The sequence below is a fragment of the Colletotrichum gloeosporioides genome (assembly GCF_011800055.1).
Source record: "Colletotrichum gloeosporioides strain Lc1 chromosome Unknown consensus_47, whole genome shotgun sequence".
NCBI classification, from domain to species: domain Eukaryota; kingdom Fungi; phylum Ascomycota; class Sordariomycetes; order Glomerellales; family Glomerellaceae; genus Colletotrichum; species Colletotrichum gloeosporioides.
In genome coordinates, this window is record NW_025544692.1 from 632,811 (window position 1) to 648,866 (window position 16,056).

Consider the following 16,056-nt stretch of genomic DNA (forward strand, 5'->3'; position numbering starts at 1 on the left):
TCGTCATTTACTGGCCTCGGCTCGGAAATAGGTCTCTCTTGTTGGAAGTCATAATGTTCTAGGTTATTTCGGAATCCTATCCTCACACCCCCTCCAAGTCGTCTCCTCCACCGCCTCCAAGGTACTACACCTCCTTCGACTCCAGCCCGATGCATGCCTTAATCCCTCCTGCAATCTGAGGCATCCATCAAGATAGGAACACCTGACAACCACGTATGGCCAAGCCCGCCAGAACCGGGCCACCGCCGTCCTCACCGCCCGACCTTTCCCCCGCTCATCTCCGACGAGACCCGTCTCGACCGAAAGTCCCTCAGTGGCCCGCTGCTTCGGCAGCGGCGGCTACCCGTCTCGAGTGGGCAGCCCGGGAGATACTCTCCCTCATGCCAATGAGACCATACATGAGCGCGTACACTGGGCAACCGGTCAGCTTTCTCTCTCTCAACATGTCACTCGGTACCGGGTTACCCACAAATGGGAGCCAGAATGACAAATCCAATCGACGCTGCCACCACGGCCTCGCGCGATCCGGTCACCTTCTGGTCGAGCCAGTAGAAGGCATCGGCGCCGGTTTCGATCTTGCCGATGGCTGCCCAACCGAGGTAGAGACCCGCGAAGAAGATGACGCCCAATGTGTGCGCACCAACAGCCTGCACGGTGGTCAGTCTTGTCAGCCGGCACTTGCCTCCCCGAGTTCGGCACTGGCGTCACTCACCAGAGGGCGCTTGATGCTGTTGAGCCAGAATATCTCGAAAAGTGCAATGACTGTTGAGACGAGGAACAGGTTGATGATGACAAAAGCCTTGAACCAGCCTTCACCAAAAATCTCCGTGACTGACACCAATTTATTAGACTTGGTCATACCAATCAGAAAGGATGACTCACAAGGTCCATGTGGTTTGCCCTTGTTGATGTCCTCCAGACGAGTCATCTCAAAGCCCAACGACTGCTCGTACATGCTTGAGGCGTGCGAGCCACCAGACGGCTGGGGCTTGGGGGGCTCGGCGTTGCCATTGTCGTCGTGCGGCAGCTGTACAAACCAGTAGAGGCAGGTGTTCATGAAGGTGAAGACAGTGGTGACTGTGTAGAACATGGTGAAGTAGAACTGCTTGCGGAGGCTGGACATGTCGTAGGGCAGCGATGACAGTCTGAGCAACCAGTATTCCTAGCCACGGTTGCTGTCGTCAATGTGCGGGTGGTAGAGATGGGTGTAGGTCCAGCCCTGGATGCAACCCATGTCAGTCACTGCAACACGGACCAGAAGATGATTCGTACCAGCACTACCAAGTGGTAAATCAAAAGCAGAGAATATGTGACGATGGAGAAGTCAAAGACGACACGCCAGTTCGAGCACGGCGACTTCTCTCGAAGCTTGTAGTCGAGGATCATTGCACCGACTGCGGTCAAGTAGGCAACGACACCTCCTCGAATCCAGCAGAGGGCGTTCTGCGGCAGACAACGCCATGGCGAGTGGCATGCTCTCAGGAATGCGGGCTGGCGATTGATTGTAAGTCAAAGCCAGGAGAATGACCAGAGGATGGGCAAGGGACTCTTACATGGTCTTGGACCTGGCCATAGGCGGCTGGCGTGGGCAATCCCTCGTCTGCATGCCCGGCCTGGCCGTGGAGCAAAGGCGTTCTGACGGAGGCGTCCATTGAGGTGATCCGGAGGCCGGCACAGAGATTAAGGAAGTGTCAGGGATTCGATGCCAAAGAGACGATGGAATAAGAATCGAATCCAAGAAGTTCAGCGTGGATGTGGCTGTGTTATTGATGAAGGTTGAATCAGCAAGCCAAGGTTGAGGTCTGGAGAGGGATGTCGGTTCGAGAGGTCGGCGGGACAGTCGAAGACAAGAGGTGACGAGAGGAGAAGTACCGAGAAAGTGCAGCCCGTGCCTTCCCGTGCTGTGATACTATGGCCATGGCTGCCGTTGGGATTAATGATGTTCACGGAAGGAGGCAACTACACCCGTGGACTAAGATAGGACGATGGTTGACGCGGAAGGAATGGGCTCTGTCATCAGGCGAGGCAAGAGGAGGTTGTCGCAGCCTCCTAAGTTGGGCTGCGCGAAGATGAATTTGAAAGGTAATTGCACCCAAGGTAAGGTAACGCTGCATCTAGCATTCTGTCTTTCGATATGTGCAGAGTAGCTGTCTATTCAATCAGCAAGAACACAATGGAAGCAAGAGAGTCGACAAGATCATGAGTAGAATGGGCCAGAAGTGCTTGCCTCCCGGGCCTATTCTTGTGAGATACCTGCAAGAGCTGCTATGGTTCGGTAGAGAGATACATTCCAATTCAAACTGCCGGCTAGCCTGCTAGATTCTGGGAAGGTGTAGCGTCGACCCTGTTGGCGTCCCTCTTACCACGATCTTGGGTGCTGTTGATTGAGGGTATTTGCAGCTCGGAGTTTTCTATCCGGCTACAGACCTTTGGCAGGTCAGACCGATCCACCTTACATAAGATGCACAGTCCGTCACGTTCCACCCTGAGTGACATATCCGTGCATGGGAAAAAAGTTTTGGAACTTGGCCCATTTCTTACATTCAACTTCGCAGACATTAAGGCAGTGAACCCTCGGGCGAGCCTCCCACCAGCTACACAGCAGTTGCATCCAATTCGCGAGGCAGTGAACCTATTCGGCGAGCCTTTGCACGCAAAATGTCTTCAGCGCCTGAAGCTGCAGGTTTGTGCCTTCTCATGCGACACATCCCGGCCCTGACTAACAACCACTTCAGCTTGGCCTTTGGCCGATGCTGCTCTCACCCAGGAGCTGCTCGATCTCGCTCAAACGGCAACCCACCACCGCCAGGCCAAACGGGGCGCCAACGAAGGTTCGTTCTCTTCACTTCCAAACTTGCTGCCCGCCTATCCGACTGACTTCTGGATCAGTCACCAAAGCCCTGGACCGTGGCACCTGCGAAATCGCTTTGCTCGCTGCGGATGCTGCTCCTCTTACCGTCATTCTCCACCTCCCCCTGCTTTGCGAGGACAAGAACGTCCCTTACGTCTTCGTCCCTAGCAAGGCGGCTCTCGGAAGGGCTTGCGGTGTCAGTCGCCCAGTCATCGCTGCCTGCATCACTACCAATGAGGGAAGTGAGCTGGCTGGTACCATCCAGGTGGTGCGAGACAAGGTTGAAAGGCTGGCCATCTAGCTCTCAAGTGATGACGAATTTCTTGGGGCGGAAAGGTGCTGGTCGTAAACGGGCTTGGTCTGAGATGATTCTTGTCTTGGCCCCTTACTAGCTGTGTAGCTTGCTAGCAGAAAGACAAGATCGACATTGATGGATGAATTTTGACTCTGTGAATTGTGACTGCTATGGTGACATTTTCGAGGAGTTTTGCTAGCCGGGCAGTGTCAGTTGGCCACAAACTCTTTTCTAGATCTGGGCTCATCTGCAAGAAATTCCCTCTTTTCCGACAATATGTGATGGCCTTCTGATCGAGAGCTTATCGAACTTGATGTTCCCATGAGAAGCCGCCGTGTTCTCGGCTGGTTCCATGCCTGCAGCGCAAGAACCCAGCACAACGAAGCTCAGGTCGGTCCTGGAAAATAAAAGGTGGTCTGTGCAGATCTCCCGCTGGAAGGTGGGTAGCTAAGGTAGGTACGATAAGATAAGATAGATACGTACCTCTCTCCGTTGACACGTTCCACATCCTGAAGACAAGCGCGTGACCAGTGCTCTTTGCTTGAAGGTTCACTGAAAGTGTCCGAGGTGCATCGCTGGCCAGAACTTCAAACTCCAAGTCCGCCAACCGCACCTCGACATCACGATCCCACTGCTCCTGCCACCGCCGCTCTCACCATGTTGTCGAGTCTCGGAAACCCACGCCAGGCGGCGTCGCAGCTGCTCAACTTTGCCCTCATCCTTTCCACCGCTTTCATGGTATGCAGCCCACCTGCGCCTACTGCAGAGCCCTGACAAACACTTGCTAACTCGTGCGCGCGCGCAGATGTGGAAGGGTCTCTCCGTCGTTAGCGATTCGCCGTCTCCCATCGTCGTTGTTCTTTCCGGTAGTATGGAACCGGCCTTCCAAAGAGGAGACTGTACGTCCCCCTCCCGCTGCACCAGCTTCCAACCATGCGATGCGATGCTGACCGGACGCAGTGCTCTTCCTCTGGAACCGAAACTTCCTCCAAGAAACGGATGTCGGCGAGATTGTTGTGTATGAGGTGAAGGGAAAGAACATTCCGGTACGGGACAGCTGCTTCAATCGACGCTTCGTGCGTGCTGACGTGCCCTCAGATTGTCCACCGTGTCATCCAAAAGTTCGGCTCTGGGTATGGCGCCCCTCCTCTGCTGCTGTTGTGATTGCATTGCTAATTCGGCTCGTCGTCATAGACCGCAAGCGAAGCTACTCACGAAGGGAGACAACAATGCGGGTGCGTACTAGACTTGGGCGAGTACCTTGCGGCGGAAGCTAACAGGAAATCAGGAGCCGACCAAGAACTGTACGCCAAGGGCCAGGACTTCCTCGTACGAAGCGACATTATCGGTTCAGTCGTCGCATACATTCCCTTCGTTGGATACGTCACCATCCTCCTCTCTGAGCACCCGTGGCTCAAGACGGTAATGCTGGGAATCATGGGTTTGGTCGTTGTACTGCAGCGGGAGTAAAGCCACAGACGGACAAAAAAGTCGATTAGTTCTGCATTCATGGCGTTATGGGTTGTTCAACACTGATTATCAACAAGCGGAGGATGTTGAATTGTTGCAGCAGGGACTGGAAGTGGTTGCACGCCACAACTTGGCTGCTGTCGGGATCTAGATGAGTTCACCTGGTATCACGATCAGCATTGCACGCCCTTCGTGCCCTGGGGGCGTCGTGGCCAAGTGCTGTTCCAGGTCCTATGTGCCACTTTTGGCTGTGGGCGCCAAGACGTGATCTTGGAAACATCTTCCAGCAATGTGGTTTTGCTAGAGCTCGACGCAAAATAAGAAAAGGTCACTTATCAACTCCACAACTTTCCAGTAATAGAGATGGCCCTTTGTGGTTCCAGTCAGAGCCAGAAACTCAGCCGCACATCACATCACGGAGGCTTGCCCCTTGCTTGGAGCCAATTTCCACACAAGCCTGGAGCGGTAGCGGATGATGGTTTCTCTAGGCAGCCAACGGCGCCGCTGACAGGGTTTCTCACGAAAATCCATACGAGAACCAACGGCACTACCCAATGGGACGACCCTGATCTACGCCACTTCCAAGGGACCCTCCCTCTTTTTAGGTCGCGAATGTGACTAGGCAGAATCCTTCTGATCGCGCGTGCCAGTGCTTGTTGGTTACACACGAGCGGCACAGCCGTGCAATAAAATGAGATCCAACTGCCGCAGCAAATTTTACCCAGTTCGCGTCTCTTGGGTTCTTTTCTGTCGATAGCGTCGCTCTTTTCTCAAACTACCCTCGCGAACAATCAGTCTTTCGTTTTCACCCTTCACATTGGTTCTTGTCTGTCATCAACAGACCTCCCGATTGTAGATTCGTCAGTCCGCGCACCATGTCCTCCCCGGCGCATCAGTCGCAATACGGCCTTCAGGGGTACCAACCATACGAACATCAAGGCCACCAGCGCGTGATTCCCTACAGCAAGCCATGGCACATTGCCAAAATCGTAATGCGGTGTTCCGACATCGTCTTCAGCTTAATCGTCATCGGCATCTCTGCATACGTCCTAACAATTGCCTTCTCCGGCGGCGCATTCTACCTTATGAGCTGGCTGCCTGTAAGCCCCGCAGTGCTTCATATCCACTCAAAGTTTTGAGGCTAATGTTACCCTGCAGGCTGCGGTGGCTATCATCTGGGACACTGCAGAACTCATTACCATCTGCGCGAGAGGAGGTCGACGAGGAATTCACCCAGGCGCTCACGTCGGCTTACACCTAATCTTCTGGCTCTGTTTTGCGGCAGCAGTTGGCCTTCAGGGCACATACATATATTTCCGAGATGTTGATGACTACTATTATTATTCCTATAGCAGCAGACGGCAGTCCTTCAGGAGTAAAGTGGTTCCTATGCAGAACACCGTTACCGCCTTCACTGCTCTGCTGCTGTAAGTCCATGCGACCCTCTCCCCTCTCCCCTCTCCGCGGGACTGTTGGAGCTTGTGTGCTAATCAACGGTGACAGCATCAACCACTTCATTCTCTTTGTCCGAGCCTGCGTAGAGACCAACCAGCGCAACTCCCGGCCACCTGTTTTCATGGTGCCTGTCAACGCGCCCCCGCCGATGCAAAGCCAGGCGGTAGCTGGATCCTATGTGCCCTACCCTCACCAACCTCAGCAAGCGTACATTCCAGCGCAACAACAAGACAAGGGGGAACAGGCGGCCGCATCCAACCCTTCAAACGCGGGGCAGTACGTGCCACCTGGACCGGATGGCACATATTATGGTCCGGCTAGTCGTTAAGGTGGTGATATATAATCTAAGGCTGTTTGTGAGAAGAGCGAATCATGATACCCCGCTATAACGTTCAGGCTCGGTTGACGGTTGAAAGTGGCGTAATTTGGCAGAACAATTGGAGTAACAGCGCCATCACGGATTATGGTGACAGTATGGTGTGGTTCTCTGCCCGGGCACCAAAAGTGTTTGAACAAAATGACGACTGTTACTCATCTTCTGATGTTGAATTCAACGTCCCCCCTTGCGGGTACGTCACCCGGCTTTCAACATGTATATCGGGCACTGCGGTTCTCTTAACCCCATCAGGGATTCCGAAGTCAAGAACGGGTTGAAGTGATGAGAATTGTATGCAGCAATAAGAAAAAGATGGTCATATAATAAAGATTTGTTTCATTAACACCACCTTCGCAAATATTACGCTTTGTTGCTGAGCTTAGGTGGACCATTGCACGTCAAAGTCCTTGAACTGAACGACAAGATCGTCCTTGGCATCCTTGGCGGGCCGGGCCACCAGGGCGGCAATAGTAAGGTTCCAGTCCTTGCCTGATGAGTCGTCGTCGCCGTAGACCCAGCAGATCTCGCGCAGCGGCTCCTTGGTGCCATCCTGTTTGATGTAGTAGACCCAGAAACCGAGCCCGAGACCATCGCGGCCCTTTTCGATTGTCACGGTGATGCTCTTGGAATCCTCAAAAGCGGCCAAAGGGGTGATGCTCCAGTCGGCCCAGCGGTCGCACGAGACTGTGCTGAGCTGGGGGGTGCCGTTGTAGTACTCCAGGCCGGTCTTGATCCATCTCCGTTCGCGAGTGCCGGAGACGGAGTCAAAGGTGAAGATGAGACCGGCTTGGTCGTATTGCTCTGACCAGTCTGCCGAGAAGGTGATTTTGGCGGACTTGAACTCGCTCAGGTTCTTGGCTGGGAGAGCATGGACGGGGGCTGCAATGGTCAGATGGACTTCTTGAGATGGCATGAGTATGTACAAACCGTTGTAGATGTTGGTCGTGGGGGGCTTCTTCCAGACATCAGTGCCGGGGCCGGCAGAGAGGGTGAAGCTATTGTTCGACATTGTGAACGTGTCTGCGTCAAGGGCTAATGCGAGCTGAACGTGAAAGATAGCTGTGAGGTAGATTACTGGGTATCAAGGGGCCGAGGATGTTTCAATTGGACTCAAGGGTTCAATAAGCAAAAGTCAGGTGGGAGGTTACGGGGATGCTGGTTATATAGCCCAAGATGCAGGACTCATGTGGACTTTGTAAGACGCCGAGATGGTGTGAGAATTAAGTTGACCCGGGCTGCCCCGCATCGGGGATGCAGCAGGATGACCGCCCGGCGTCTTAGGCGCTCGACAAGGTCCACGCGAGATACCTCCATCTTAGACATGACAACGGTCTTGTGGGCCGGTGATCCGCCATGCTTCTTAGAGGTTGTAGATCAAAAGAGGCACGGATGTACTGCTGCGCGGTGCAGAAGAGACCAAGTCTGCCTTTGGCAACATATTGAACTTCCAGGTGACCACCAGGCTTGAGCTCCGGGCCGGACCTTCAAGCCTGAAGCCACTTGCGCTGCGAATGGAAGTAGCTGCAACACATCTGTCCTTTTCGCTTACCAATGTGACTAGGACACAGCCCGTCTCATGACAATAGGATCAAGATTTGGACAGTTGTCGACATGCGATTGTCCGGTTGGAAGCTTGAAGATGCAGGGAAGATGTCCAAGGTGACTCGGACCCGTTCCACAACGCGGGGCAGAGCGCTGTGACTCGGCCCACGGGGGCCACCTCAACCAACAGTCCGGCTGATCTACGGGGAATTCGGTGGAGACTCCGTAACAAAACGTGAGCTTTTGGAAACAAGTTTGCTGCGTGGCTGGCTCAGGTTGTCATGACCGAAGCAGCAAGTACTCTGTAGAGTCTGTCAACTCGCGCACCCGGGTCGGTCCTTGTAAGAAGTTTTTCAACGGCATTCATATTACCAAAAACGAAGAAATCAGCCAACGAAGGTTTGTATTGTTGCTGTCAGAGTCCGAGTTTGGGTCAGTCAAGTTGCAATGGTGCCCGCTTGGAATCATCATGTGCTGCCGTCGCTTTAACTCAAGGAGGAGCATGAACCAACCGGACGTCGTTTTGGCGCCACTTCAATCGAAAAGGCCTAACTAGAATAGGAACAAGAGCCAGCCAGCCGCAGCGGTTCTGTTTAGCTAAGTCAGACGTGGTAAGGTACCTAGGTAAAGTAATCAAGGGGAACCGGCCGAAGCAGACGACAACCTGGATGGAGGGAGGCCATGGGGATTCGAACCGTGGTCCGCCGAAACGCTGAAGACTCCAGTGGAGATTTGCCCCTTTCGGTCCTCGTCAGTGTCTGAGTCAGCGCTGTGCCCCTCTTCAAAGGCCGTCCTCCAGTGGTCGAGGAAGTATTCTGTGCCTGTCGGCTGCAGTCTGCACAGTCATCTCCGAAAGCAAAGGTGCACCTTCCCCCGCTCGACCATCTCGTCGCCCACCCCCACAAATTTTTCATTTCCCGCCTCACGTCGCCGGCCACCAGTATCTCGTGTCTCGCCGCAGCAAACAGCGACCAACTTCCTCACCAACCGCGCTTACACACCCCCCTACCCGATTTGCTGTCGATTCGAGAAACAATTGCGTCACCGGACACGCATTGAATACGCACAAAGGCGCGTCTTCCAAACTCACCCTCTCTCTCTCCATCTTGAGGCGGGCTGTGCCTGTGCCTGCCTGGAGGGGGAAGAAGAAGACGAAGAAGAACGGGAAAGGAACGACCGAAATTTCGACACTGCCCCTACAATACTTCTATGCAATCCTTTGCTGTCGCTGAGAATAAAAAGACCCCAAGCTCAACTGCTTGCCTCCGAAGAGCACTCAACTCGCTACCATGTCGTCGTTTTTAACGCCCACCAAGAAGTCGCAAAAGCCCCAAACCAAGTCGAAGCCATTTCAACCACCGAACCGAATTCGAGCGATTCGCGAACAAGCTGAACGTCAGCAAGCCAATGCCGCTGCTGCTGCCGCCAATGCCGCCGCCCAAGCACAACTGAACCGCGCCAGACCTGCTACCGTCGCCGTCTCCAAGGGCCCGCAATGTCCGAACAAAGCATGTGTCAAGCCCAACGTCGTCGACGGCGTCTGCCAGACTTGTGGTCGAGTCGCTGACGACAGCAATATTGTCGCCGAGGTTCAATTCGGTGAGACTTCCTCCGGTGCTGCCATGGTCCAGGGTAGCTATATTGCCGCCGACCAAGCTGGTGTCCGGACCCTTGGCCCTGCCTTCCGCCGTGTTGGTGGCTCCGACGACCGAGAGAAGTCCATCCGCGAAGCCCGTTCCCTTATGCAGGGTTACGCTCATCAGCTGAATCTTGGAGAGAACACGGTCAATACTGCCGTTCAAATTTTCAAGCTCGCCTCGCAAGCCAACTTTGTTCAGGGTCGCACTTTGGTCATGGTAGCCGCAGTGTGTCTATACGCTGCTTGCCGTACGGAGAAGCCTTGTCGCATCATGCTCATGGACCTTGCCGGTAAGCACACACGCGTTTCCCTGATTCGAGCACCATAATACTGACAACAAATTGCAGATCTCACACAATTGAACGTTTTCAAGCTTGGCCGAGCCTTCAAAGCACTCAATGCCACTGTCTTCATCTTCGACAACGGCGAAGGACAAGTTTTCCCCGAAGATCTCATCTACCGGCTGGCAAGCAAACTTGAGTTCAAGCACATGACCAACCGCGTTGCCGAAGACGCCATCCGCCTGGTGCAGCGCATGAAACAAGACTGGATTGTCATGGGCCGTCGACCTTCTGGTATCTGCGGCGCTTGTCTTCTGATGGCAGCAAGAATGCACAACTTTCGCCGAACTGTCAGGGAAATCGTCTACCTTGTGAAGGTGACCACACATACCATTCAAGAGCGTCTAACAGAATTCAATGTGACGGACGCCAGTAAGATGACGGTGGAGGACTTTTTGGCTCAGGACTTCAGCTCCAACTCACACGACCCTCCGTCCTTCTACAGGAACACCGAAAGCTGGCAAAAGAAGCAAGAGGAGCTGGGCAAGAAGCGCAAGCGTGCTGTTACAGATGACGGAGAGAACGTACGGGCTACACCGGCACCACTGCCTCCGCCTCCTGATCTTTCATCTGCCCCCGCAATCGAGTACCGCCGCGACAAGGACGGCTACATCATTCCTCCATTGCCGTCCAAGATTCAACAAGATGAGCCCGCACTCCGTGACGCGAACAGCAAACAACACTTGGAGACACTAGCCGAAGAGTTTGGCGATGCAACGACAACGAACGAGGAATCTTCGCAAGCAGAACCGGAGGCCGAAAAGACCACAAAGGCCAAGCCGAAGCTACCAATCAACGAAGCATGGGAGCAGGACGAGAACGAGATGGAAGAACAAATCTCAGAAATCATGAACGACCCTGAGACATACGAGCACGCCAAGGCATTCAGCAACGCTGAACAACGAGCACGCATCCACTCCATCTGGGCACTACAACAGCAGCCTGACAAGGCTGTTTCGATGGCTCCGGTGGTGGGTGAAGACGAATTTGCCGACGACCCCGAGGTCCTGAACTGCTGCTTGACCCCTGAAGAGATCAAGATCAAGGAGCTTCTTTGGGTCAACGAGAACAAGGATTGGCTGCGCCAGTCTCAGGAACGACTCTTCCGCAAGAAGCTTGAGGGCCAGAAGGAGAAGCCCACCCGGAAGCGCAAGAAGAGGCCTCGCATTGGCGAGGGCCAGACAACTCCTGCAAGTACCCCCGGAGAGGCTGCCGTGAACGTCATGAAAGAACGTGGCTTCTCGAAGCGTATCAACTACGACGCCATTCGGCAAATGTTTGATGTCCCTGATCGCGGCGACCCTGGATCTCGACCAGAGAGCGAAGCTGCCAGTCGCCCGACTAGCAAGGCCCCCAGCGTGCTTGATGATCCCATCGCTGATGACGAGAGTGACCACATGGGTGGCAGTGGAGACGAGATGGACGACCATCAAGACGACGAGTTCGGGGGCGGCGATGACTACGACGACATGGGCGACGAGTCACACATGTACGATGACGACGATCAGGGTATGGGCGAAGATGAAGACGAGGATGATTTCGGACTTAACGACGACGACGAGTAGTGTGATTGTTTCTGATTCGTCGTCACTGGACGGCTGCAGGTGGCGAAAACGGTTGGGAGGCATGTTTTATTGTTTAGATACCCCAAGAGCTCATGGCATATGGCTTCGGCATACTACAACAGCATCGCTGCCATGCATGTATTTCACGGATAGAGGGTTTAGATTGGCCAACAAGAGTCTGTGGTCATTTCATCAAATTAGTTTTTACATCGTATATCTGTGTGTCTATCCATCCACTCGTGAACCCAAACAGAAAAAGGTTGCTATCCCTCAAACACCAAAACCCCTGCACAGGAAAGAAAAAGAAAAAAAAAACGACACAGAACGTCAACCATGGGTATATGCCGATGAAACATGCGCAACCATCCAGCGCGAATAACATCCCAAGGAGCGAACCAAGAAATCAAAAGTCGTCATCGGCAGCATGCTCCCATCTCTTGCCACCAAGCTTGCGCACCTTCTTCGGGCTACCTGTGCTTCCATTGCTCGCGGTGCTCTCGTTGCTAACGCGCAACCGTTCCATCTTCTTGCCCAGGTTGTTGAGCCCGCCGCTGCTGTCTGCCTTGCGGCCTCCAAAGTCCTCGCGCTCGGAGAGCGGCTTGCGCTTGCTGGGGCTCCGTCCGGCGAGCTCGCGCTTAAGAATCTCGTTCTCGCGGCGCAGTCTCTCGTTCTCCTGCTCAAGGTTTTCCACCAGTAGGTTTTCTTTGTCCTCGCCAACATCGTCGTCCTCTGCTACTGTGACACCGAGGCCTTTTTCGAAAAGCTCCATTTTGCGATCCCAGTGCTCTTCCCCCTTTTCTTGCTCCGCCGCCAGGGTCGCCTTCCACCGCGCCAGCTCAAGCTCGAAACGGGTGTCGAATTCGGCCATGCAGTCTTCGCGCACCGTCTGTTCAAGCTCAATCAGGCGATCCTCCATGCTGAGGAGGTGAGCCTCAGCACACACTCGTGACTCGCGCTCGTGATCCAGTTCGATGTGGAGGTTTGTTATCTCCTCCTGCATGCGAGCAATCTCGAGCGCAGCGTGCTCCATGAGGACTCGGTCTCCGTTGTCAGAGCCAGGGGAGAAGTTCCTATGTCCTCCCGAGCCGTGGCCGAAGTAACCGCGACGCTGAGGAGGAGGATAGTCAGGAGACGTGAGAGGCGGGGACGCGTGAGAAGTCGAGGGGGTTTCTGCAAGGAGAGTGGACGTGATGCTGGGAATGCGCGGAACCGTGACTTCTCTCGCCAGAGCGCTGTATCTGAGAATCTGAGAAGTTGCGTTGAGGTCACCGTGTGCGTCTGCTGTGACGACCATGACGCCGCGCTGCGGGTTGCGACGAACAGCCACACCAGAAGACGAGGTGGAGAAGGAGTTGGAAAAGAGGAGCTCCGTCATCTTGCACTGGCGGAAAGGCATGACGCTGGGCTGTAGAGGATAGAGAGGTTAGCTTCTGTCGTAGTGTGCCTGGTGTGCAAGATGACGTACCTTGCTGTTGCTTCCCAGACTGCTCTGGGCCTGCAAGCATTGGCCCAGGTACATGAGGCTCTCGTTGATCTTGCCAGCCTCCGCAAGAGTGGCACCTTGGGTCTTTGCATCACGAGCACGTTCACTGCCGGCGAGATCGACAATAGTCAGGGCATTGCCAGCCCAAGTCCGGCTGCGGCCGACTCTGGGGCGTTTCTTCACCTCCACGCAGAAGAAGCCATGGCTTCTAGACGACACGCTGTTGCTGCCGGTCCCCGCCACCTGACGCTCATGCAGTCCAGCCTCCAAGACCATAATGGCTTCTCTCATGTTAGTGCAGGCAATCTTCTTTAACCCGGCAACCACCTTCCTATCGGCGGACTGCTCTGTCGACTTGAACAAAAGGGGCCGTCGGCGGTACTCTTTCGTGGCGTTCGACTTGATCGGCGGGGTCAAGAGATCGTAGATCTTGTCATTGTAGACTTCGTACATGGAAAGAACGACAGCGTAGTCGGCATCGGGGTCGGAAGAAACGTTTATGGAGCTGATGTCGGGGGCTTGGGGGAGGTTCGAGGGTCGCTGCAGAGCTCGTCGAGGGGTCGGTGGAGGATGATGTTCGCCCTTTGCGGAAGTTTTAGCATGGCTCTTAGTCTGTGAAGCTGCGGTCATGGTCATGAAGTGCTTCTGCGCATCTTGAAGATGTTCGGGTGTTTGGAGAAGAATGGACATTGAGAATTCATGCGGACGGTGACGTCGTGGCTGACTCGGAGTTGAGGGCACCAGCCGCACACCGCCTATATCCATCAATGGCTGCTGTCTCTTGTTTTGACGCATTGCATCGTGGGAAGAAAAGGGGTCGGCATGAACAGATGGGGTTCCTACAATCATTGGCGTGCCTGCTCTCGATCCTCCTCCGCGGGATGAACCAAAATCGGAAAAGACGGTCTCGAGAAAGTATGGGGCTGACATGATGGTTGCGTCGGAGGCGTCGGCGGCCTGAAGAGAGCCTTCGAGGCTGGGAGAGTCGTACATGTTGGAGCCGATGGATCGGAAGACGACGTCCAGCGCAAGCTGCGTCATGCCTCGTTGGGTTCGGGAACCAAGAATTGTGTGAGACTGCAAAGGCAATGTCAGCCAAAGTCTGACGGCAAGCGATGGATGCCATGAGCGAGAAAACAGCATACCTTTCCGGAACCAGTAACACCAAGGGTCGCAATCAAAGCATCTGTGCCATGGCCGCCATGGGGAGCCAAGACACCTTCGACCAGTGACGCGACGCCCGTGGAGTGGAAGACTTCGAGCTGGGTGGCATCCTCCTCGAAAACCTTGGTGAAGGCGAATTTCTCGGTGGAACGCTTGCGGTCATTCGGAGGGTTGAGGGTGATGTGTGTCGGATGGGAGCCGTCTGCTGGCTCTTCAACGCTCAGGAATCTGTCTGAGGATGCAGCTCCAGCCGGGGGCGGCCTCAGTCGCAGGTAGACCTGGAAGAGGTTCGCGGCCGACTTGTTTGATGACGTTGAAGCATCCATCGTGTCTGGTAGTCGTGTGTCTCGTGCTGTTGGGTTAGTGATGCTGGTGTATGGCGAGACCCGTATGTCGTTCTGTCGGTCGAGGTTGACTGAGCTGAGTCCGACGCGCGAATCTTTGAGGAGCTCGCCAAAGGCACAGAATCCTTGTTTATGCCGGTGACCGGGCAACGGAGGCGAGATAAGATATGATAAGCGATCATAGCTTCGATAACCGATAAGGGAATGGGATGGAGGGCCGTGCACTTTCCCCTGATTTTTGCATCGCCTTTTTTTTTTCTCAATCTCAACCCCGCCACGTTTTTGCACGGTGGACCCCGCTGAGACACAGCTCCGAGTGGGGCTTGTGCTTTGCTGGTGTGGCGTCGGGTCCGACCGAGGGGGAAGGGGGGACCTGGCCGAAGTGAGTTCGGGGACCTGGGCCCTGGACAAACCATTTGGCCTCGATCCAACCTCACCTCCCACTCTGCATGTACTGCGTAATACTATGTAAGGTATGGCGTAGGCACTTGACCCTTATCTTGCATCAGGCGTGGTACGCTCACGCTGCCTTCTCAAGCGTGGGTAGGCAATTTCACCAAAGACAGGACTTCCGTAGCTTACGGCCCGAATGGTCAGGCATTTCACAGTCGTTGGCTTTGGCGAATCGCAGCATGGTTGCGTCTTTTGCTGGTTGAGTCAGACCACGACGCCTCAGAGTCACTGTGATGAACCCCAAGTCAAACCATGAAACATCAAACAGACGTCTTGCCTCTTGTGATACACAACGGACGGGCTGTACCAGCAGGTGTCGTGTCGTCGGAAGAAACCTCCGTCAGTCATGTTTGCTCGTCCTCCTGGTAGAGTTTTCACCTCCTTTTCGAAGAACTGGCAGAGCTCTAGCTTGCGGGACAGAGTTTTTTTCCCTCTCCCATTTGAGGCTCAAAGTCAAATGGTTGGGGCCGGCGCAGGCATCACCCAGCGGGCTAGCAGCCCCTCATTTTCCGTCAGTGAGTCATGAACGACAAGAGGCCAGACAACCGGGACCAGTGTCGTTCAAGGCTGATCCCTATGACTACCGTCTGACTGGGCGAAAATTTGGACTGCCTTCGATGGGCCCTTTTCTTGCAAACGACATCGGGCAGCACCGAGCATCCGAGGAAGCGGGAAGCTTGCACCGGGCCCCGCAAGAGCTCGCCATTTGTTCTTTTTATTTTTTTCGTCTCTTTCTGCTGCCCCTCTCGGCTTGCCTCTCTGTCTCATGCTCATCTAGTGGAAGTCATGGTCCGGTCTTGCAGATAACGTAGATAGATGAATGTGTGCCAGCTTGGAACTCTGAAGCAGTTGAGCATGAGCTCACCTTGCCGCCAGAGGTGACTCAACATTTAGACGCAGACAAACCAAACGAATTGGATTGGACGGAAGAAACTACGGTGTGTGCAGAGGATGTACTGAATGCTTACGCAGTATAGTGGTAGTAAGTGCTCGTCTGCAGCAGCAGGTGGACAGAAGATGATGAGCTGGCCATTCTCGTCTTACCCCTCGAAATCCCCTCGACTCGACTCTGCCCCTC

The 16,056-nt window shown here is 54.4% G+C and overlaps 7 protein-coding genes across 7 annotated transcripts; 4 read left to right on the forward strand and 3 right to left on the reverse strand.

The window, feature by feature from the left end:
* Positions 1–310: 310 nt before the first annotated feature.
* On the reverse strand, positions 311–1,652 carry GCG54_00005901 (uncharacterized protein; the record flags this gene model as incomplete). The annotated part of the gene is made up of 6 exons (XM_045405916.1): positions 311–411; positions 470–647; positions 713–831; positions 883–1,162; positions 1,273–1,491; positions 1,554–1,652. The coding sequence occupies 6 exons, from the start codon at positions 1,650–1,652 to the stop codon at positions 311–313; spliced, it is 996 nt and encodes a 331-aa protein (XP_045264314.1).
* Positions 1,653–2,658: 1,006 nt separating this feature from the next.
* Positions 2,659–3,152, forward strand: GCG54_00005902 (13 kDa ribonucleoprotein-associated protein; the record flags this gene model as incomplete). Its single annotated transcript, XM_045405917.1, has 3 exons — positions 2,659–2,683; positions 2,736–2,831; positions 2,890–3,152. 3 exons carry the CDS (start codon positions 2,659–2,661, stop codon positions 3,150–3,152), a joined length of 384 nt encoding a protein of 127 aa, XP_045264315.1.
* A 651-nt stretch (positions 3,153–3,803) lies between these two features.
* Positions 3,804–4,616, forward strand: GCG54_00005903 (Signal peptidase complex catalytic subunit SEC11; the record flags this gene model as incomplete). Its single annotated transcript, XM_045405918.1, has 4 exons — positions 3,804–3,884; positions 3,952–4,045; positions 4,107–4,192; positions 4,341–4,616. The coding sequence occupies 4 exons, from the start codon at positions 3,804–3,806 to the stop codon at positions 4,614–4,616; spliced, it is 537 nt and encodes a 178-aa protein (XP_045264316.1).
* Positions 4,617–5,491: 875 nt separating this feature from the next.
* On the forward strand, positions 5,492–6,399 carry GCG54_00005904 (uncharacterized protein; the record flags this gene model as incomplete). The annotated part of the gene is made up of 3 exons (XM_045405919.1): positions 5,492–5,716; positions 5,775–6,043; positions 6,120–6,399. The coding sequence occupies 3 exons, from the start codon at positions 5,492–5,494 to the stop codon at positions 6,397–6,399; spliced, it is 774 nt and encodes a 257-aa protein (XP_045264317.1).
* Positions 6,400–6,826: 427 nt separating this feature from the next.
* Positions 6,827–7,456, reverse strand: GCG54_00005905 (uncharacterized protein; the record flags this gene model as incomplete). The annotated part of the gene is made up of 1 exon (XM_045405920.1): positions 6,827–7,456. One exon carries the CDS (start codon positions 7,454–7,456, stop codon positions 6,827–6,829), a length of 630 nt encoding a protein of 209 aa, XP_045264318.1.
* A 1,822-nt stretch (positions 7,457–9,278) lies between these two features.
* Positions 9,279–11,534, forward strand: GCG54_00005906 (Transcription factor IIIB 60 kDa subunit; the record flags this gene model as incomplete). Its single annotated transcript, XM_045405921.1, has 2 exons — positions 9,279–9,918; positions 9,976–11,534. 2 exons carry the CDS (start codon positions 9,279–9,281, stop codon positions 11,532–11,534), a joined length of 2,199 nt encoding a protein of 732 aa, XP_045264319.1.
* A 403-nt stretch (positions 11,535–11,937) lies between these two features.
* GCG54_00005907 (Kinesin-like protein subito) lies at positions 11,938–14,507 on the reverse strand (the record flags this gene model as incomplete). The annotated part of the gene is made up of 3 exons (XM_045405922.1): positions 11,938–12,939; positions 13,000–14,094; positions 14,163–14,507. The coding sequence occupies 3 exons, from the start codon at positions 14,505–14,507 to the stop codon at positions 11,938–11,940; spliced, it is 2,442 nt and encodes an 813-aa protein (XP_045264320.1).
* Between the last annotated feature and the right edge of the window lie 1,549 nt (positions 14,508–16,056).